Source organism: Mus caroli, chromosome 10, assembly GCF_900094665.2.
Source record: "Mus caroli chromosome 10, CAROLI_EIJ_v1.1, whole genome shotgun sequence".
NCBI classification, from domain to species: domain Eukaryota; kingdom Metazoa; phylum Chordata; class Mammalia; order Rodentia; family Muridae; genus Mus; species Mus caroli.
In genome coordinates this window covers 119,933,473-119,956,223 of record NC_034579.1, presented here as the reverse complement: position 1 = coordinate 119,956,223, position 22,751 = coordinate 119,933,473, and the positions used below count along the sequence as shown (strand labels likewise).

The 22,751-nt window shown below is 52.1% G+C and overlaps 1 protein-coding gene across 1 annotated transcript in view; it reads left to right on the top strand.

Moving 5' to 3' along the window:
- Lrp1 (LDL receptor related protein 1) overlaps positions 1–22,751 on the top strand; it is an 84,624-nt gene that overhangs the window by 21,109 nt on the left and 40,764 nt on the right. The window contains exons 7-22 of the mRNA XM_021175130.2: positions 5,060–5,222; positions 5,337–5,559; positions 6,526–6,715; positions 7,009–7,152; positions 8,418–8,654; positions 9,823–10,003; positions 10,786–11,008; positions 11,930–12,131; positions 12,357–12,482; positions 15,676–15,816; positions 15,991–16,116; positions 16,502–16,618; positions 16,978–17,058; positions 18,557–18,724; positions 21,740–21,922; positions 22,269–22,469. Coding sequence (XP_021030789.1) covers positions 5,060–5,222; positions 5,337–5,559; positions 6,526–6,715; positions 7,009–7,152; positions 8,418–8,654; positions 9,823–10,003; positions 10,786–11,008; positions 11,930–12,131; positions 12,357–12,482; positions 15,676–15,816; positions 15,991–16,116; positions 16,502–16,618; positions 16,978–17,058; positions 18,557–18,724; positions 21,740–21,922; positions 22,269–22,469 — 2,706 coding nt within the window. The remainder of the gene's footprint in view (positions 1–5,059; positions 5,223–5,336; positions 5,560–6,525; positions 6,716–7,008; positions 7,153–8,417; positions 8,655–9,822; positions 10,004–10,785; positions 11,009–11,929; positions 12,132–12,356; positions 12,483–15,675; positions 15,817–15,990; positions 16,117–16,501; positions 16,619–16,977; positions 17,059–18,556; positions 18,725–21,739; positions 21,923–22,268; positions 22,470–22,751) is intronic.

Genomic DNA, 22,751 nt, shown 5'->3' with positions numbered 1-22,751 from the left:
GTCCTGATACTGTGGAGGACTGGCCGTTCTATCCCCTGGCCCAGGACCCCTGCACCCTAGCTCTTTGGCTTCTCATCCCCTTTCGGTTTCCTAGTCACTAACACCACTTTCTTGCTTCTCCCCTCCTGGCCAGCACCAGCTCTGTGTCTCCGGGCCCAGATCCAGCCTTGTCCTCTCCTCCCCCGCTGTCTCCTTGAAGTTGCCTCCCAAGCCAGCCTACCCCAGCTCTGTCCTCCCTGTTTTCAATCCAGAGGAAGTAACTTAAGCAAGACAGACATTTCAGAGCCCAGTGAGAATTTCTCAATCATGCAGAGACCGTAAGTCAGGCAGAGCAGAAACCAGGATTTCATCCATGGGAATCCTGGCTGGGTGTATAAGCAGGGGCAGGAAGGGTGGTCAGGGAAGAAGTTACGATAACTTCTGGACTTGCTAGTAGAATGAGCAAGAGCTGAAGTCAGGATTTGGTAGCAAACAGGAACACGAGGCCGTGTTATTTAGTCAAACCTGCCAGGCTCGCCTCACTAGCCAGATCCCTCAGTGGGACTGCAAACTGTTCTCTGCCAATGTCCTCGGCATTCCAAGGCCAGGGAAGGGAAGGGGGAAGGATGCCCTGGCTCCAGGACAACAGAGGGAGGATTCGGTATTCAGTAAATATTTGTTAAGCCAATCAATACGTGTGCGTAGTGTGCGTCTGGCACCGGGGAGGAAATGTAAAGATAATGCCTGACCTGCGGCATCTGCAGTCAGGTGGAATTCATAACGCCAGGAGCTCCTGGGGTCACTGGAGCCTGTAACACGGAGAGGCCCCTTTCAGTCGGTCAAGTGCCAGCACAGAGAGCTCCTTTGTGCAGGCAAAGCTCCTTTCCATAGGGGGAAGTTCCTCCATGTAGGGAGAACTCCTTCCATCGAGGGAAGCACTGTTTTGTGGGGAAAGTCTCTCAACAGAGCCAGTGTGAAATAAGAACACCAGTTTCCGTGCCCACGCCCACTCCGTTGGCCACCTTAACTCGGGAGGTCACAGGTCGAAAGGGAAGGTAGGAACGATTTGGGGTTAGGAAAGAGGTGACATGTATCGAGTGGTCATGGGCTACATGCCCCAAATGTACCATCCCATTTACTGATGGTTTACCAGTGCTCAGAACCCAGCTGGACCCAGGGCAGAGCACAGCATTGGAAGTAGGGTGGAAGAAATAAGGACCAAAACCGAGTGTGTTCCCTGGGGATGTAGCTAACATTGAAATGGAGTTCTTTCGTCTTCAAGGGACGGGGTGCGTGTTCTATAATCTTTGGGTGTGTTGATGTATCTAGAGACTCGCTGGGCGTGGTGGTGCACGCCTTTAATCCCAGTGCTCGGGAGGCAGAAGCAGGCGGATTTCTGAGTTCGAGGGACCAGCCTGGTCTACAGAGTGAGTTCCAGGACAGCCAGGGCTACACAGAGAAACCCTGTCTCAAAAAAAAACAAAAAACAAAAACAAACAAACAAAAAGATATAGAGACTCCCTTCCTGCACCCAGATCTCCTGAGTTTACAGAAAGTGACCGGAACCATGGATCTTGGGAGTCTGCTGGGGGCTGTGTTTCTGGGAAAGCAGCCCACTACTTAAGAAATTTCTCTTGAGCAATGTGGATGATGGAGAAGGTGAGAAGGACCGGAGATGGATGTGTGCGCAGCATGATGAGACTGGGGCTGCAAGCAGAGCTCAGCACTTGTAAACACTCGCCAGGTCTATTCTAGGGCCTGGAACTGAAAGTCCTTTTTGAGGACGCCACCGGGCTGTGGTCTTAACCTTTTGACTCATTTATCCTTCTCAGACCCCTCCCCCGCTCTGCTAGAGGCCCCGCCACTCTACCACCAGACCACCACCACATTCCTCCTCCTTGGGCTTATCAGAGCTGCTCCTGTTTTAGGGCTTAGAGCCTTTGACCAGAGCTCCTCTGGAGGGCAAGTCAGCCCTGGGAGTGCGGGGGCACGAGGGAACCTCTACCCTTCAGGGGTTTTGCTGTATTGTTTATTTAGGTTTAGTTTGGTTGGGCGGATGTATTTTGTTGGTTGTTTGTTTGATTTAGATATGTTTGTTCATTTTAAATTCGTGTGCCTATACACGCACCTGTGCGAGTTTATGTGCATCGTGTGTGTGCAGATGCCATGGAGCTGGAGGTACATGCAATTGTGAGCCACCTGATGTAGGTGCCAGGAGCTACACCCAGGTCCCCTGGAAGAGCAGCAGGTGTTCTTAACTACCTAGCCATCTCTCCAGCCTCGAGACAAAAATTCAAGTCACCCCTGCTGGCCTTGGAACTCACTGTGTAGTCAAGGCTGGCCTTAAACTCCTGACCCTCTTCACCCACCTCTTAAGTGCTGGCGTTACATATAAATGTTGTCATCAGGCCCAGCTTTCCAGTCATGCCAGTCATGCCCATACCCAGTCTAGGTTTGTAGAGCAGGAATATGCAGTTCCTGTAGGCAAAAGCCCAGGGCTCCACCCGAACCCCAGGCTATAAGACCAAGGTCCGTATCTCAGAGACTGATAGGCAATGGTGAATGATATCCCTTCTCAGTATGCCCAAGTCTCTCTGCACAGCTTTATAGAGTAGTGGCCTGTGGCTGGGGATAGGGTGTGGGGAGGAACAGAGGCATCTGAACTTTAGGAGAGAGGAAAATAATGTGGTGGAGTGGGCTTGGATAACAAAGGAGTTTTGCTTGAGACTAATAATCTCCAGCTGCAAAAATACCAAAGGGGAGGCCAGGCTGGCTAGGGACGTCATTTCTTGCCAATTCCTTACAGTCAGGTCTGCTGAATGGGACCCTGCCTGGCCTTTGGGGAGGTGAGGAGAGCCCAGCCAAGGGCAGACACATGAGAACAGGGACTGTCACTGCCCTGCTTTCCCAGAAGTAGGAGGGAACGCAAGCCAGGAGAGAGGCTCCCACTCAGGTTCCCCCCCATCTTGAGGCTTGGCCTGAGAATGGAGCAGCATCTGGAAGCAGGGCATCAGCTCTCTGCAGGCTTCTTCCTCTTTCCCTCTTGCCAAGGGTGGATGGGTGAGCAGGGCCAGGGTGTTGCCAGTCCTAGGGCTGGGCAGTGACTCAGGGAAGCCTGAGGAAGTTGGAGAGAAGGCCATTTGTGCCAGCTGGTGCTAAGGAAAACAGATTTGACGGATGAATTTTGCACACATGCCAGCGGCCCCCAGACCCCCGCAGCGCCCACCAAGTAAAGGGCACAGAGCCCTGTTGATTTCGGCTGCCCTGCTAGCTGCCCAGGGCCGCAAGAAGGTCCCTACTTTGGGACTTCAGTTTCCTTTGGAGGTGGCCCAGTGGGTTTCATTTTAATCTGGTTTCTCTGTGGTGACTCGTGTGTGTGTGTGTGTGTGTGTGTGTGTGTGTGTGTGTGTGTGAGAGAGAGAGAGAGAGAGAGAGAGAGAGAGAGAGAGAGAGAGAGAGCTTGCATTGAGCTTTCTGCCTCTATGACCCTTGTCCTCTTCATGCTCCCCAAGATGGAACAGTCTTGGAAACCCAGAGGACAGAGTAGCTGGGTTTGGGAATGTGTCAGCACTTGTAGGGGTAATACCTCATCCCTATGACCTCTTTCTCCAGTTGTCTCAGGGTGGGGTTTACCAGAGGGGACCTGAAGAGGAAGCCATTTATGTGAGCCTTCAGTGACTACTTCCCCCGCTCGATCCTCCGTCCTCAGTCCTGTGACTCTGAGTCAGTAGTCCCGGCCAGCCAACTTCCCTGGATGACATGTTCCTGTTCCCTGCACCCCCTCCCACTATTAAGAAACAGCTCCTGGATCCCTGTAGGGAGGAAGGGGGATTAGGGAGGGGTTGAGCAGAGTCCATCATTATACCTGTAGCTGTGTGGCAGAGTAATCCCTACAGGACTGAGTCCTGATAGTGTGGGCCGAGCTTCAGCCAGAGGCAGGCAGTAAAAAGACTGGCTACCTACTGTTGAAACAGTGCAGATAAAAGTCTCTGCCTTAGGAACGTTCAGGTCTGCAAGTGGCATTTCTTCTGAGAGTGTATTTGAAAGGGGCCAGCGGGGGGTGCATGAAAGCCTGGGCTGTGTTGGGAAGGCTGCCAAAAGTTGTCCTTATCCCCAGACTTCCAACAGTCCTTGGCTTACCCTCCTCCTGTGGCCCTTCATGGCTTAGAATGACTGTGGTAGCTGCCGCGTACCATTAGAAGTTCCTCTTTCTCTGTCTCCTGGTTTATCTCCAGGGTCCTATTTTCGCCTCCTCTTGGACTCTCTGTACTTTAGTTCTCATTCCTTCTGTGTTTCCTCGGGGTGTGAGGGAATTAGGTACTAACATGGAGGAAACGGGGACGTGAAGGCAAGAAGGAGTTTGGCTCATGTGACTGATTCCCCAGCCTCGGGGCCACCAGTCTTAGGTCACGCTGTATGGACTTCATATTTTGAAATACTTTTCTCCCAAGCTGAGTTCATTTACGAACATTCTACTTCCCAGTAATTTTTTTTCTTTAAATTTATGCAACATGCACAGCTTCCAGCCGGTACTTCTTGTTAGTATGAAATAATTAGACTTACCATGTAGAGCGAATATAAATCAGGCCCAAACCAAAGATAATGTGCCGTTTTAGTTAGTTAGGACACCCTTTTCTCAAGAGAAAGCAGGTTAAAGAGAAAATATCAGGGTGAGTTGGTAGGCCTGACCTCCTGCCTCTTGGCACTACAAGATAGCACTTTCCTGATGAAGGCTGGATTAGAATCGGAAGATCCTGTCAGTCAGTCAGTCAGCCAATATTTACCTAGTCCCTCCTGCTTATGACAATCCTGAGCCTAGGATGGGGGCTGGGGCAGGGGGTTGAGTATATTTGGAGACTTCTATTTGGAGAGACCAGATACTTGGAAACATAAAGAATGTCAAAGTGTGACTGTATCCGCTGCGAACACCCACAAGAGCTCCGGGGAAGGTGGCTGCAGCTGGCTGGGGCTGGGGCTGAGGAAGATTAGGTCCCAGAGAAGGCAAGCTCACCAGGCTCACCAGAGAAATGGATGCCTGTGGGTGGGCCTGTCCCACATAGCTCTCTCCTTCCTTTTCCAGACGTGGAGCAGATGGCAATCGACTGGCTGACAGGAAACTTTTACTTCGTCGACGACATTGATGACAGAATCTTTGTCTGTAACCGAAACGGGGACACCTGTGTCACTCTGCTGGACCTGGAACTCTACAACCCCAAAGGCATCGCCTTGGACCCTGCCATGGGGTGAGAGTGTCGGGCTGGCATTCTCACTTTCGAAAGAGGAGGCAGAGGCTGTAGTGGGAAGTGTGGGGGGGGATCCTGGTCCCTGCGCCCCATTTATTATGTGTGCACCCACAGGAAGGTGTTCTTCACTGACTATGGGCAGATCCCAAAGGTGGAGCGCTGTGACATGGACGGACAGAACCGCACCAAGTTGGTGGATAGCAAGATCGTGTTTCCACACGGCATCACCCTGGACCTGGTCAGCCGCCTCGTCTACTGGGCGGACGCCTACCTAGACTACATCGAGGTGGTAGACTACGAAGGGAAGGGTCGGCAGACCATCATCCAAGGCATCCTGGTGAGGGGGGGGGCTTTGTCTGAGGTTATTCTGGGGAGACCATTCACCAGAGACTCCTGATGGGGAGACCTTTGGGGGGAATTGATCTCTAGGGCTCCCAGTGAGTGTGGAAAGAGCAGAGTTAGCCCGCCCATGTCTTCTGGAGGGGCCAGCAGGAATGTGTCAGAGAGGAAGGCTATGGCTTCCCATTCTGATGGGAACAGTCATTTAAAGACACCCCTTTTACTTCCCTTTTTCTTATTTGAGGCTTAAAATAACCCCTGGGAGATGAGCAGGCAGTTGACAAAAGTGGGGTTCAAAGATGTTTGGTAATTTGCCAGAGGTTACACAACTGGGAACAATGCTCGAACCCAGCCTAGAGGTCCTGCTGCTCAGTGCGGAAGGTCCACTCCGGAGTAACTTGCATGTGCAGCTCTGCCCCGGGCTTTGTGTGGAGCTCTTCCGGTCCTAACCTTGAAAACCTCACAGCCGACTCCTTATCTTGGAAACAGCTGGCCCCTGTAGGCTTCCTTGGGACACGAGAGAACCCTCAGTCCCCAAAAAGCTGCAGTCAAGTTGAGCATTCTCTGGGGAGGGAGGTTAGGGCCCGAGCTTAACTCATCTGCAAATTCTCAAAGCGTCTGCAGGGAGCTTAATTCTGCGAGGGACATTGTTTTTTCTTGTCCTCCATGATAGGATGGTCCAGTGATCAGCACAGGATAGCAGTGTCACCCCAGAGGCAGAATATAGAGGGGAATAGCGTCTCTCTGAAAACGCCAGTTCTTTACTTTGTGAAGGACCAATAGGAGATGGACAAACAGAAATTTCCAAAACACACGAGTTTAGCATCAGGTTAAACAAAACTAGCGGGGAAAGTTCGGACGTAGGTGATGGGAGTCTGGGTGGCAGGCGGAGGCCGGCTGCGGCGGCGGGGGATGAAGGGAGCAGCCTTTTCATCTTGTTGACCGACGCTGCCTGCCGTCTCAGATCGAGCACCTGTACGGCCTGACCGTGTTTGAGAACTATCTCTACGCCACCAACTCGGACAATGCCAACACGCAGCAGAAGACGAGCGTGATCCGAGTGAACCGATTCAACAGTACTGAGTACCAGGTCGTCACCCGTGTGGACAAGGGCGGTGCCCTGCATATCTACCACCAGCGACGCCAGCCCCGAGGTAAGCGGTCAACACGGCACCTCCAAAGTCGGCTTCACCCCAACAGCACAGTCTGCTCTTCTGCATATCTCTTTCAAATTGAGAGTGTTTCTAGACACCTTCCCCAAGCTACTAACCCTGGCTTCTCCTCGCCTCTCCACGACCAGAGTTCCCTTATGCCTGGGTTGTGGCAAGGCGGTGAATACTAGTTCTGGGCTTCAAAGTCCTAAAATGGGACAAGAGCAAAGAGCCCCCCCACCTGACCCAAGCAGAGCCCCCTGAAGGGTGCTGACAGCTCTCTCCTCTGCCCCCAGTGCGGAGTCACGCCTGTGAGAATGACCAGTACGGGAAGCCAGGTGGCTGCTCTGACATCTGCCTCCTGGCCAACAGTCACAAGGCAAGGACCTGCAGGTGCAGGTCTGGCTTCAGCCTGGGAAGTGATGGGAAGTCTTGCAAGAGTGAGTATCAGGGAGAGTTGGGCCTGCTGGGGGTAAGGGTGGGTCCGCAGACATTCCCCTGTAACCCGCTGCCTCTGCCTAGATGCAGAGAAACAAAGGGCAGAGACATAAAGGGCCCACACCCAAGAGCAGCGATATTCCTAGCACACAGTCACTCATTCTTCGAGTGTTCAGCAAACACACACTGGGTGTTTGACACCGTTCAGGCAGTGAAGGGTGTGGGGGGACAGAGGAGTTGTCACGACCGTCCAAGGATGTGATATCTAGGCCAAGCTCTCTTCTGATGAAGTGAGGCAGCCAACCCTGTGACTGCTGGGAGATCATTTATGGAGGAGTGAACTTAAGGTTCAAAGGCCCTGAGGCCAGTGTAGGGTGTGGTGTGCCGAGAAGACGGGTAAGGCGGAGTGGTGTGAGTGAAGGGAGATGAAGGGAATTTCTCACTGGGATGAGGAGCTTATGACCACTGTGGAAAGAAGATGAGTGATTGGGCGCATCCTGTGTGCGCTTCCTGTGTACTGTACGCATCCTGTGTACGCTTATACTGTGCTGGGCAGGAGGGAAGAAGCCAGGTGGCTATTTCCATGGTGTGGGTCAGAGTGACATGGTTTAGGCTAAGATGGTGACAGACCTGTAGAATGACCAGATACCAACGTGCTCTGAAAGCACTCTGATTTCCATGCAAAGTTGCTCGTGTCAAATCCCCATGACACAGCGGCCCTAGGACTAGAATGGAGCATGTTATCTTGTGTCTTCTGGGAGTGACTCAGAGCTCTGTCTGCTCCAGGTCTCCTGACCCAGCCCAGCCAACGCACTATAGCACCTCAGACCCAGATTTCAATTTGGGTGGTGACCATGTGTGCGTGTGATTGTGCGCATACATGTGTGTGCATTGTGTGTATGCGCGTGTGTCTGTATCCATGTGTGTGTGTGAGTGAGTGCATGTGTGTCTGTGTATATATGCATGTGTATCTGTGTGTGTGAGCGAGTGCATGTGTTTCTCTGTGTGTATACATGTATATGCACATGTGTATGTGTGTGTGCGTGCGTGTGCGAGTGCATATGTATCTCTGTGTGTATGTGAGAGCAAGTGCATGTGTCTGTGTGTATGCACGTGTGTGCGAGTTCATGTATGTGTGCGTGTGTGTCTGTGTGTATATGCATGTGTGTCTGTGTGTGTATGCATGTATGTGTGTATGTGTGTGTGCGCGCACGTGTGTGAGTTCATGTGTGTCTGTGTAACTTTGTGCCCTTTGTACTTGCCCTAGAACCTGAACATGAGCTGTTCCTCGTGTATGGCAAGGGCCGACCAGGCATCATCAGAGGCATGGACATGGGGGCCAAGGTCCCAGATGAGCACATGATCCCCATTGAGAACCTTATGAATCCACGGGCTCTGGACTTCCACGCCGAGACCGGCTTCATCTACTTTGCTGACACCACCAGCTACCTCATTGGCCGCCAGAAAATTGATGGCACGGAGAGAGAGACTATCCTGAAGGATGGTGAGGGCATCAGAGGTGGGCGGTGTGTGGGAAGAGCTCCTGGGGGATGAGGCGCCTGAGACAGGAAGACATCAGAGGCTTAGATTGCTCCCTCACAGTATGAAGAGTCCTTGCTGACAAGCTGGCTGGACTGGTTGGCATGGAGATGAAGGGATAGACAGGTTGACCCCTGTGTGACCCCCTTCTTGGCTGAGCCAAAAAGAGTTGGAGGATGGATGGATGCGTTAGGCAGTGTGGGCTGCCTTGGCCAGCCCTTGGGAAAATTCAGGGTCTCGCCGCCATTGGCTCAGAGCCCTGGAGCTGTGTACAGCATACAGCCAGGAGAGGCCATAGGCCCTGAATCACAGCCGGGCCTGGCACGTCAGACAGGGCTCATCCACAAGTGTAAATGCTCAGAATGTATGCAGCTAGATCTTGTGGCCACGGATATCTGTACCTCTCTGTGGCCTGAGAACTCTTGTGTCTGTCTCTCCCTCTGACCTACTTTGGCAGGGCCACTGTGCAGTGGAGCCATTCCCTTTGAGGGCTTCTGAGCTGTGTGCGTTTTATACCTCAGATCTGTTTTTTGGGGCCCCAAGATCTGGTTCCTTAACCAGTCAATCTGGCTTGCTCCCCACCCTCTGTGCAGCTCAGAGAACCTCAGCAGTCAGCAATCATAAGACTGTGTGGAAATCAAGAATGACTCCTGGTCAGGAAGACACTGGGGATCCCTGTACAGGGGAACTGCTATTTAAAGGACATTTGAGATAAAGCCTTTGGCTAAGGAAAAATGCACTTCCTAATTTACTCATTTTTGTGAGTGCAGGTTTTTTAGGCCCAGGATGGTGGCGTCATACTGGAGCAGAGAGCCAGTGCATATCGCCCCGGCTGTCCACCTAAGCACAGGCCCAGACATGCCCTCATCTGAGAGCTCCCCTCAGTCACATAGTTTCCTGGCTGCCCCATGCTGTTTTTCAAAATGTAGATATGGCATCGTAGATGCAGTGTAGATGTGGCATCTGAAAGGATCTTCTCCATCCCCACCCCCACCTCTGCCCCAGCCTCCCTCCCCCATCTGCCCACCATTCAGGGCACCACATGCCTCCTGCTCCCCCTGCCTGGCCACCATCTCTCCCTGTGTCATGTGTCCTTCAAGGGTCACCCCCATGTGCTCTCTACACCCTCACAGGCATCCACAATGTGGAGGGCGTAGCCGTGGACTGGATGGGAGACAATCTTTACTGGACTGATGATGGCCCCAAGAAGACCATTAGTGTGGCCAGGCTGGAGAAAGCTGCTCAGACCCGGAAGACTCTAATTGAGGGCAAGATGACACACCCCAGGGCCATTGTTGTGGATCCACTCAACGGGTGAGTCTGCCCAGGCCGTGGGGTGGATGCATGTACATCTCAGAGGACTGGGGAGGGAAACGGCAAAGCCAGGGGCGTGGCTGAGGCAGGCAGGCTACAGAAGCAGGAACGAGAGCCTGAAAAGAGAGCGTGTGTTCATCTGTCTGTCTTGAGGCAGGAGAATAAAACCCTGGTACACAACCGGAAGTCTGCTTCTGCCGCTCCACTACAGAGCTCTCTCCTGGTTCCCCTTGGCTCCGAGCCGCCCTAGCCTTTGGGTCTGCACAGTTCTTGCTTGCCAACATCTGCACCTGCCTTCCTTCCCTCACCCACCACTTCCCGTCCCATCCTTTGCTGTCTGGAACTCCTGGATACCTCACATTTGGTTTCTTGTCAGCGTTGGGTCTCAGAGAAGCCCCCCACCCCATCCCTGTTCACCCAAACTTGCTGCCTAGATTCTCTCCGCCAGTCACTTTTAATTTTCCTCCTGATTTTAATCACTCCAATACGACCTTCTTGAACAACTTATTTCTCCTGGGATGTTTGCTCCTCAGAGATGGGGAACCTTGGTTTTGCTGCATCCTGGGATGCCAGAGCCATGCTCCAATTAGAGTAGCCATTCATCAGGTGTTTGTTGTATGGTGGCCTGGGTTGCTGTGATGAGGGGTTTAGAGAGAAACAGCTCAGAGAGACCCCTGGGAGGAGTTCTGGATACCACCTAGATACCACCTAGTCCCTAGAATCACAACAGAAGCTGTTGTGACAAGGGTGACCATGTGGTGCTGACCAGTCGCTGCCCACAGGTGGATGTACTGGACAGACTGGGAGGAGGACCCCAAGGACAGTCGGCGAGGGCGGCTCGAGAGGGCTTGGATGGACGGCTCACACCGAGATATCTTTGTCACCTCCAAGACAGTGCTTTGGCCTAATGGGCTAAGCCTGGATATCCCAGCCGGACGCCTCTACTGGGTGGATGCCTTCTATGACCGAATTGAGACCATACTGCTCAATGGCACAGACCGGAAGGTGGGCAGGCATGTGTGCATTGTTTAACCCTGTTTCTATGGAAACTCCATGAGGATGTACATGTCTGTGTGTGTAGGGCTTCGTGCTTCTTACAGGTCTACACATGGCTACTCTATGAATGTATGTTTTCATGTTGTGTATATTGTTTTCTTTGAGGATGTCTATCTACATATGGCTGCCCTCAAGCACACCTGTGTGTGCACTTCTGTGCGTGTGCACATACATACAACACACTTCAGGGTAGTCACGCAGCAACATGTAAGGTGCCAAGGGGTAGCATATATGCATGTTTGTTCACTCCATTGGTTCATGAGTTGTGTTTGCCTTTAGGTATATGGACCAAACTGTCTTGGTGTGTCAGGCCCTTCACAATATAGTTCTGGGCACCTCTACCATCTTGTGTCTCCTACTCCCCACAACTCAACACTCTATGAACAAGCTGCACTAGACAGCTTGTTATTCCAGAACATCATAGGCCTCTGTTCCCTAAGCCTTGGCTTCCTGGGAATCCCCCCAGTTCTTGGCTCTTTTTCTCTTGAAGGTTGTATCCAGGTCCCTCTTCCCACAGATTACCTACATATGCCCTCCATAGGACAATGGTGCTCTTAGTACCCATCACAGCTCAGCCCATAATAAATCCCAGTCAATGTTGCTTAGGTAGAGAAATAAATGGCTGAATGTTGGTGTATGTGTGTGCACAAGTACACATGTGTGTTCATACACATGTGTGTGCGTGAGAGAGAGAGAGAGAGAGAGAGAGAGAGAGACATAAATGACATATTGAACAGCCTTATGAGAGGTCCGTATGGACAGTGTCCTTTCTGAGTCACCTGATGGAGCCAGCACCACCAGGGCCCCTAGTTGTCCCTTGGGAATCTCTATTTGCCCTCCTCTCCTCAGAAACATCACCTCCATTCCTAGATTGTATATGAGGGTCCCGAACTGAATCATGCCTTCGGCCTGTGTCACCATGGTAACTACCTCTTTTGGACCGAGTACCGGAGCGGCAGTGTCTATCGCTTGGAACGGGGCGTGGCAGGCGCACCACCCACTGTGACCCTTCTGCGCAGTGAGCGACCTCCTATCTTTGAGATCCGGATGTATGACGCGCAGCAGCAGCAAGGTGCTCCTTTATGGGCCCGGGATGGCGGGTGGGTAGGGTGGGACCCCTGGCTTTAATGTCGAAGACTTCCCAGAAGCCTCTGTTCCCCATTCATTTCCATTCCCACGTCTGTATCCCTCTTTCAACGCGACCTTCCTTTCCCGACTTCCTCTTCGGTCTCCTCACTTTGTGTATTTTTCCTTTCCTGACCCTGCCGCCCCATCCTTTTCCTGCCCTCTCCTGCAGTGGGTACCAATAAATGCCGGGTAAATAACGGAGGCTGCAGCAGCCTGTGCCTCGCCACCCCCGGGAGCCGCCAGTGCGCCTGTGCCGAGGACCAGGTGTTGGACACAGACGGTGTCACCTGCTTGGGTATGAGGGTCCTGGCTTGCACAAGGGTGGGAAGGTAGCTCCAGCAGAAGAATGGCAGAGGACAGGGGAGTTCTCTGTGTTCCCAGTAGAGATTAAGGAAGCAAAGAGGGGGCCCTGAGATGCTGACAGGAAGCAAGGGATGGGGTTCAGAGAAGGCTCTGGGGCTAAAGGAGGATTGGGGGTGGGGTAGTTCTGAGGGCATGAAGATGGGGCGGGTGGATGAGGAACAGACGGCGAGTAAGAAAGGAGCTATTCTTAACTCATTTTAACTTTGGCTGTCATTAGAGTAAAATAACAGCATTTCAGAACACTATAGGCTGGAACTACTCCTTAACCGCAGCACTTGGGAGGCAGAGGCAGGTGGATGTCAGCGAATGTAAGGCCAGAATGGTCTTCCTGGAGAACTCCAGGTCAACCAGGGCTGCAGAATAAGACCCTGTCTTAAAAAAAAAAAAAAAAAAAATCAAAAGTAAAACTGGAAAAATTCTGTAAATTAGCCGGGTAAGGTATACATGCCTAGAGTCCCTGTCAGCACTGTGGAGGCTGAAGCAGGGGGATTACAAGTTCCAGTCCAGCATGGATATTCTAGCTCAAAACCAAAAAAAATTTAAAAAGGAAATTAGGAGAAATAAAACCGTGATCCAACCAGTGAACATGAGTATGAGGTTGTGGTAAGTCACACGAGGTACTTTCTTCCCTAGGTAGGTAGTTCTGTTTTATACATAGCCCTCACCCAGTGTGCACAGGAATCTCCTGCCTCTTTCGGCTCTTAGCCGCCACAGTATTCTCTGTGTTATCCTTACTATTTATTTTATAGTACTGAGGATCAACCCAGTGCCTCATATACACTAGAAAATCACTCCACCAATGTGCTACACCTTCAGCTCCTTACATTCATGATTTTATTGATTAGTTTTTACTTTTTGGTGGGTGTTTTGCCTGCGTGTATGTCCGTGTTCCATGTGCATGCAGTGCCCGTAGTGGGTGGGCAAAAGGGGGGTGCCAGATTCCATGGAACTAAAGTTACAGAGGGTGGTGAGCCACCATGTGGGTTCTGGGGATGGAATCTGGGTCCTCTGGAAATGCAGCCAGTGCGCCTAACTGCCTCTCCATCTCTCCAGTCCCTAAGATCATGATTTAAATAGCCTTGATCTCCTAAACATAAGAAGGGTTCTAGGGATGCTGGCCTTCAGGTCAGGCCTTAGGACACACAATTAAGGTTAAAATAAAAGTAGGTACTCGTTATAACAATGTAACAATTCATTGTAACAATGAATAAATGTGCTGTGCAGAAAAACATAAGGAATGCAGAAAACACCTCCAATCCTACCAGCCCCTCCAATATGTCTGTGTGCATTTATGTCTACATAAAAGGGCATTTCTGCATGCATGTTCTTCTGGCCTCTGCTTCCGTTGCTAAGCAGCGTTTTTAGTGGCCAAACTGTACCGTTTAGTAAATGTCCCATTGTTGACTCAGCCATTTCTCTGCTGATGTGTGTTGTTTTTTGAGGTTTTTTTTTTTTTTTTATAACCACAGCCAACATTCACTGAGCATACATTATGTGTGGTTTTAAGAATTTCCCATGTAGTAGCTTACTTATCCTCTAACACGTCTCTGTGGGGACAGCATTTTTTTATTTACAAGGGTTGAAACCAAGGTCCAAGTTAGCACAGGCATCCCGATATGAAAGTCTGACCCCATTTATTTATTAACCCTTTTGTATTGATCACATACTTACACTTTCTCATAGCTGGAATAAACTTTTTTTATCACAGTTCTGGGAGTGAACTATATCAGTCGCTGGATGTGGTGGCCTATACCTTTAATCTCAGCATTCAGTAGGAAGAGGTGTGTGGATCTTTGTGAGTTCCAGGCCAACCTGGTCTACACAGAGAGTTCCAAGCCAGTCAGGGCTATATAATGAAATCTGCTCTCAAAACAGAAATAAAAAAGGGAGAAAAAAGAAAAAAAAAAAAAGGCTCAGTAGAGATCAATGTCCTGCTGAGAACAAGACACAGGGCTGGGAGAAGCTGAGGGCATTGGCAGAGGGTGTGAAAGGCCAGGGCACTGGAACTGTCTTTGTGAACACTGACATCATTAAGAATAGAGGCAGGGGCTGGAGAGATGGCTCAGTAGATAAGAGCACTGACTGCTCTCCCAGAGGTCCTGAGTTCAATTCCCAGCAACCACACGGTGGCTCATAACCATCCTTAATGGGATCTTATGCCCTCTTCTGGTGTGTCTGAAGACAGCTATGTATATTCATATACATGAAAATTAACAGGTGGGTGTGGTGGCACACACCTTTAATCCCAGCACTTGGGAGGCAGAGGCAGGTGAATTTCTGAGTTCAAGGTCAGCCTGGTCTACAGAGTGAATTCCAGGACAGCCAGGGCTATACAGAGAAACCCTGTCTCAAAATACCAAAAAAAAAAAAAAAAAAAAAATAACAAACAGAGCCAGGACTGGTTGTAGAGAAGGTGGCAGTGGACCAGGAGCATCCTTAGTCGTGATGAAGCAGCCTGAGCAGGTCAGCACTGGATTCTAGAAAGGAAGGGAAAACAGCTAAGAAGCAGCTGTGGGGAACAAGGAGCACACATACCACCTTCAAGGCCCCGTGGTCCACGGAGTAGAGGAGAGAGCGTTGGTGACCCATGGGACCCTGCAGAGGTTTTAGAAACTGGGTGAGAAAAGCGAATGCAAAGCTCAGGTGACTGACACCAAAGGTCTGCTTAGATGCTAAGGCAGACAGTAATGGAGAGGTATCACCGCAGCTGGGGGTGGGAAGACAGGAGCATGCAGAGATCTGGGGATCTGTTTACTTACGAGGTGGAGTCAATGGCTTTGTGAAAGACCAAGTCCAGGACAGGATCTTGGGGGCTTCTGAGATGACATCTAGGGGCCGTTCAGAGTCAGCAGTGGACTAACACATCTCTGTGACCTGTAGAGACTATTTTACTCTCAGACCGCAGGGAGATATAGACATTGCTGCCGGGGGCAGGGTCCCCCGTCGCCTGCGACAGCGTTACCGTATTGAACCGAATAATCTGCTCACGGAGAATTATGTACTAGGGGAAAATTACTCTGTAGCGTATCAGAAAACAGTAAATCAGAAGAGAAGTACAGGGGTTTTAGCGCCTGTCCCATGGCCTGGGTCTGACCTTACCCCTCACACTCCTGTGGTGCCCACAGCGAACCCATCCTACGTGCCCCCACCCCAGTGCCAGCCGGGCGAGTTTGCCTGTGCCAACAACCGCTGCATCCAGGAGCGCTGGAAGTGTGACGGAGACAACGACTGTCTGGACAACAGCGATGAGGCCCCAGCACTGTGCCGTGAGTCACTGTACCCATCCTGGGTGGCCGGGCAGCGGGACCCTGGATGTGCGCCACTGCCCGGCAGTGGGACACTGGATGTGCGCCTGCGCAGGGCAGCGGGACTCTGCATATGCGTCCGTGAGAACAGAGAGTCCATTCTCACTGACCCCTGACCTCTCCCCCCACCCCCAGATCAACACACCTGTCCCTCGGACCGATTCAAGTGTGAGAACAACCGGTGTATCCCCAACCGCTGGCTCTGTGATGGGGATAATGATTGTGGCAACAGCGAGGACGAATCCAATGCCACGTGCTCAGGTGAGGACTCGGGCACGGTAGTCCAGGAGCCAGACCTGGGAAGACGGAGGAGCCCATGAACCCAGAGCAAAGGGAAAGGGACCCTGGGCAGGAGATGGAGTCTTCCATTCCCTGCCAGGATGGACAGACCAACGGGAAGGATGAACAAAGCAACGGGACTGAGTGTACAGGGGAACAGATGTAACTTTAGATGGAGATGAGGAAAAACCACGGATGCAGCCTTTTCCCAAAGATCCCTTGGGAGATGGGGTCAGGCGGCACCAGTGTGATTCGGGACACTAGAGAATAACATCTCAAACAGAAAGGGGGGTGGGGTGGCGCAGAGGACGATGGGAGAGGAGAGGGGCTGGATGATGAACTTCTGCACCTGCCCCTCCCCCCCTAGCCCGCACCTGCCCACCCAACCAGTTCTCCTGTGCCAGTGGCCGATGCATCCCTATCTCATGGACCTGTGATCTGGATGATGACTGTGGGGACCGGTCCGATGAGTCAGCCTCATGCGGTGAGGGGCACGGCAGGCAAGAAAGTCTGGCCGGCTGGTGGAGGGGAGGGGCAGATCACGGGTTGGGGCTGGAGGTGTGTACCTGGTAGCCTTGAGTAAATTGTCACTGTGGCCTTGATGAGTTCTGTCTGCAGTAGGGGATAATAGCACCACCATCACATTTGGGGAGGGGGGGCTCGGGGTTTGTGATGATGCCTAGCAGGGGTAAATGAGCTATTTCCAGCGAGCCCCTCTGCCCCATCTGACTCTGCTAGAGGCTCCTGCTTGTGGAAGTGTCCCCTTCACCACCTGCTTCTCAATGTGAGAACGTGTGACTTTGAGGGCCCCACTTGACTGTCCTTTCTCTTTCTCTCTGACAGCCTATCCCACCTGCTTCCCCCTGACTCAATTTACCTGCAACAATGGCAGATGTATTAACATCAACTGGCGGTGTGACAACGGTATGAGCTAAGAACTTACCTCCCTCCTCTTACCATAATTCCTAGGAAAGCCAGAAGCCTCAGCCAGGCAGGCCTCAGAGAAGGCAGGCAAGATCTTAGACTCAAGCTGGGGTTCTCTGTGGTACACTGAAACCCTGAGAGATTTACTAGCTAGGAGAAACAGGAAGGAGACAGAAATACCATGGGGCACCAAGATGGACAGAAGAAAGTCCCTACGGTTGTATCACCCCTGCCTTAGCAGAGCAGAGCTGCCCACCCTCTGGCAGGAAAGTTAAGTGAGGGCAGAGCAACAAAGCCCAGGGCCCAGCCTCTTCCCCCTACACCCTCTGCCTCTTGGGGTCTTTACTGCATGCCCCAGGCTCTGGGTCTCAGGCGTGGAAGCATACCTGGAGGTCAGCCACGGACCAGGTGATGTCAGCCCTGAGCCACAGGGACCACAGTGTGTGTAAACACACATGCAAGTGGTGGTTGTGTGCGCTGTTTCGGACTCTGTCCTGTCTAGTGTTCTGCTGTGTTGTGTTGCGATGTGCTGCCCCAGGGTCTCCAGCCCTGCTTCACATGTGAGGATGGGTTGAGTCCGTACCATGTCTCCCTCCTCCGTGCCGTGTCTCAAGTGCCAATGGTTGCCCTGGCGGTTTCTGTGTTTCAGAGAAGGATTGTGGGGACGGCTCTGACGAAAAGACCTGTCCTGAGCCTGCCGGTCAGTGCATAGAGGCACATGCACCATCACCCCAGAGCCCCAGATGGCCTCATCCTTCCCAGCCCCCTAGGTTCCCTGGCCCAGAGCTGCCAGACACACACAGACAAAAGAGGCAGAGGCAGGAAAGAACTTGGAGGGTGTTCAGAGGAGAGAGGTGACAGAGGTGGCCCCGAGGAGGCTGAGACCTGGGGAAAGAAAATCAAAGCCAGTTAAAAGTGGGCAGGCACGCACTACACTCGAAGAGCACTGGCTAACGTCTGTCTTTGAGAGTCCTGTCAGTGTGTGCAGAGGGAAGTTACCCTAGGGCTTAGGAGGCAGGATGTCCACCCAGATACCTACTTCAGAAGAACAGTCCTCTAGCCTCTGGGAGCCTGCACCCTGCACCAGTATCTTGCAATGCCCAAGCTCAGTGTGTGGCTGGGTAAAGATCTTTCCAGCCAGCAGTCTCGCCTACCCCCCACACCCCTCATCTTTCAAACCATTAGGAACCTCTCCCTAGCCCCCCAAAGTAGGCAATCCTGTACCCATATCCTGCTGCAAAGGATGTCCCCACTCCCAACTCTCTGAGACTCAGGGAAGGGCCTCTTGGAGCCCACCCACTGCCTCCCCCACCCTGTGGGCCATGGTGCATGCTGCAATCTATGCAGTTTCTGTTTGTCTTTTCTGTCTGTTATTTTCTCAGTGGGGGGTGGGGCGGGCTGCGGGTGGGAGTGAGGGGGCTAAGCGGGCCAAGCTGGGGTTACAGAAAGGCTGCTCTGCTGAACCCATCCTTGGCTCTCCCTGTCTTCCCTCGCCCAGACAATGACTGTGGGGACAACAGCGACGAAGCCGGCTGCAGTCACTCCTGCTCCAGTACCCAGTTCAAGTGCAACAGTGGCAGATGCATCCCCGAGCACTGGACGTGTGATGGGGACAATGATTGTGGGGACTACAGCGACGAGACACACGCGAACTGTACCAACCAGGGTGAGCACTCTGGACTAGCATCCAGCCTGTCCAGCCACCCACCCCACTGTTGTTACCACCCAAGAACTCTGAGATGGCTTTGTCACCACCCTGAGATCTCTGATGCTTGCCTCTTGTCCTTGAGGAGGCTCCAGTCCCACAGAAGAGGAAAGTTGCTGGCGAATCATTGGCACACACTGTTAAGATTGAAGGCCTGGCTGTTGGGTGGCCTTAGGTTTCAGCTCCAGCTCTGCAGCTTGTTATCTGAGTGGCCTTGGACAAGTTACCTAATCTCTGTGGGCCTCTTGAGTTTTCTCAGCAAATAGCACTGACATGGTAGTTATCGGGGTACAGGATGTTTATGGGAGCTGTGGATTGACAGGGAGTCAGGCATGGGGGCTCACACCAATAATCCCACCACAGAGAGGCTGAGGCAGGAGGATCGATCACTGACAGATAGTAGGTCAGCCTGGCCTAGGGTAGAAGGCCCCGTCTCAAAAAGAAAGAAGAAAGAGTATCAAGGACAGATGCCCAGATCATGGGGCCTCTTGGGAGAGGCTGAGTTTCCCAGAGGGCACAGGTCCTCTCCGAGGGCGCTGGTGTCTTAGCTCTGCCTCGTCACTGCCGAGAAAGAGGACCAGTGTAAGTTGGGTCTGGCTTTAAGAAAAGACAGAAATGCCATTTTTTTTCCCCTTGAAATGCACTGTATTCTGACACTGGCGTATCAGTTTGCTAACATTTCTGTACCACAAGCGAGCGCGTAGATGACAGAATTGTGCTCCACACAGTGTGTGAGGTAGAAAAAGCAAACTGTCCTGAATTCAGGGCTGGCTCTTCCTCAGCCCGTGAAGGAAAACACATCCTTGTGTCTTCAGAGGCCTCTGGTCTTCCTTTGTTCTGGACACACTACCCTGCCCCTGCCTTCGTCTTCATGTGGCTTCTTCCCTAAATGTGTCTGTCCCTGGGTCCACTTTTTTCTTTTTCTTTTTTTTTTAAAGATTTATTTATTTGTTTTATGTATATGAGTACACTGTAGCTGTACAGATGGTTGTGAGCCTTCGTGTGGTTGTTGGGAATTGAATTTTTAGAACCTCTCCTCGCTCCGGTCAACTCCACTCGCTCAGTCCCTGCTCGCTCCGGCCCAAAGATTTATTTATTATTTTTCATAAGTACACTGTAGCTCTCTTCAGATGCGCCAGAAGAGGGCATCACATCTCATTCCCAGTGGTTGTGAGCCACCATATGGTTGCTAGGATTTGAACTCAGGATCTTCAGCAGAGCAATCAGTGTCTTACCTGCTGAGCCATCTCCCCAGCCCCCTACATTTTTCTTTTTATAGGAACATTAATACTGTTAATTAGTCCCTACCCCAGTGATTTTAATCTACAGAGACATTATTGCCAAACAAGGTGGTATGCGGAGTTGAGCATCTTTTTAGGAATCGCAGTTCAGTTCATGACAACTGACAGTTTACTTATGGGTCAAAATATTTCTGCGAGCTGTACATGGCCCATGAGCCTCCAGCTAGGAGTCCCTGCCTCAGAATTAGCATCGTCCTGAGTGCCATGGGCCAGTCTACGCATTCAGCTGAGAGGCAGTGACAAGAGGGTCACAAGAAGCTCAGGCTTCAGGATCATCTCTGAAAAGGACTAGGGGGTTTAAGAAAGGATCCCTTCCTAGATGGGTGAACCAATGCAGGCCTTGCCCAACAAGCCAAGTAGATCTGGCTTCCTCTGTATCTGGGCGAGTAGTAGGTGGAGATGGGAGGGGTGGGACCTGGCTTGTGGACAGTGATTGGCAATGATAGTTAACCTGTGGTTCTGAACTGGCATGGCCCAGTACCTTGAGGAGGAAGTGGGCTTGCAGGTGATTTCAGTACCTGTATAGGAAAGTGTAAGGCTTCCTATGGGGGTAGCAGGAGGCTGGTTAGATGGCAGATGCCTTGTGCAGGGTCAAGGAAATGGGGCTACTCCGAAAGCAGCTGCTTCCAATAGCATAATGACAGTTGGGCAGAGGCTTGACCTGGGAGGCACTGGGGCACTTTGGAAGATGGGTGGTACATTTGGAAAACAACCCCGGAAGGAAATTACCTTATGCTGAACTTCAGGCCCCCCCCAGGGAAGGAAGTCAGGTCATAGGCAGCTGCTGAGAGTTGAGACATGGGCACACCCTGCCACCCCAGTTACCCGATCATCAGTGCTCACACTGGGGGTGGAGGGTGAGGCATTTCTACTATGCCACTGGCCTACAGGATTAGGTGAGATACAGGAAGATCCAGATGGGTCAGTGATCTTGTGCCCCAACACTGCCCTCAGGCTTCACAAGCTCTCTGCACACATGAAAAAGGTGCTGAGACCTCTGGGCCCTTTACCCACCTCTGATCCATGCTCTGCCTTCTGCCCCTTCCCTCCCAACTTTGCCTCTACTGTCCCATCTGGAGTCTTCCCACGGGATGCTCCTCTGTTGGCTGTGCAGCTGCACGTATCTTGGTGGCTCACTCTTCAATTCATATTCCCGCTGAGGCGGTTTCTGCTCAGGAGCCTGCCAAGGCCGTCTTGCCTGACGTGTCATTTCATCAGGCTGGCACTGTTAAACTCCTGCCATTGCCTGCAGTCATAGCCTAGGTCCACCCCCCTCCACTAGACTCTAAGCTATGTTGAAGGAAGGATTTGGTCTTTGAGGCACGCGGGAGGGACGGTGCTAGAACATCACTGTATACAGAGAGTATGCAGGGAATGAGGGAAACACGGTTAGGTTGATGTATTTGAGTTCTGCCCTGACAGTTGGAATATGTAGCTAATTACTATCATAAGCTTAGAGGAGGGGCATTAGATAAGAGGGTCACCCGGGTCCTTGAAGATACAACATCTGAGTCTGTCGATGAGTTAATGCTTTCTGGCTATCGGCAGGCTCACAGGACACCCAGGGCATCCTTACTTGGCTCAGCATCTAGGCTAAGCAGAGGTAGTGACAGAGATCTGTCCAGGGTGCCTCTCCCTCCTGATGCACACCCCAACCCCCGCCCATGTCCTCCAGCCACAAGACCTCCTGGTGGGTGCCACTCGGATGAGTTCCAGTGTCGCCTAGATGGCCTGTGCATCCCCCTGCGGTGGCGCTGCGATGGGGACACCGACTGCATGGACTCCAGCGATGAGAAGAGCTGTGAGGGCGTGACCCATGTTTGTGACCCAAATGTCAAATTTGGCTGCAAGGACTCCGGTGAGAGGGGGCAGAGCAGGGCGGGGAGCCTCATGGGTAGGAGGAGGCCATCTTGAGAATGTAACAGTGGCTTGGTGTTATGTAGAGGAAAGGGCAAGAAAGAGCCAGAGTCTGTATGAAAGACCCCAGGAACCCAAACCCTGGCCAGAATCGAGCACCGTTCGATTCTTCTGCAGGTTCTGCACCTTCTTTGTTAGCTGTGTGGGTTTGACAGAAAAGGTTTCAAGGTTTATAGTGGGCTCCTAAGCACTTCAGTGAAGACATTCTTAGCTGGGTCTGGGCAGGGCACAGTGAGTTCCACTCTCCAGGCCTGGTTCCTCATTCTGTCCCCATCCTGGTCCCTCAGCCCGGTGCATCAGCAAGGCGTGGGTGTGTGATGGCGACAGCGACTGTGAAGATAACTCTGACGAGGAGAACTGTGAGGCCCTGGCCTGCAGGCCACCTTCCCATCCCTGCGCCAACAACACCTCTGTCTGCCTGCCTCCTGACAAGCTGTGTGACGGCAAGGATGACTGTGGAGACGGCTCAGATGAGGGCGAGCTCTGTGGTAAGGCACCCATGCAGGGCCTGGGGTTGCTCAGCAGTGGGGAGAGGGGAGGTCTTGTCCAGAGTAGGACTATAGGAAATGATCTGGGGCAGTGACCTAGGACTTGCCTTGGCCCTGCCTGAAGTGACAACTCCTGTAACATTTACTTTACAAAGTGGCCCAGGGGGCCAGGCGTGGTGGCGCACGCCTTTAATGCCAGCACTTGGGAGGCAGAGGCAGGCGGATTTCTGAGTTCGAGGCCAGCCTGGTCTACAGAGTGAGTTCCAGGACAGCCAGGGCTAC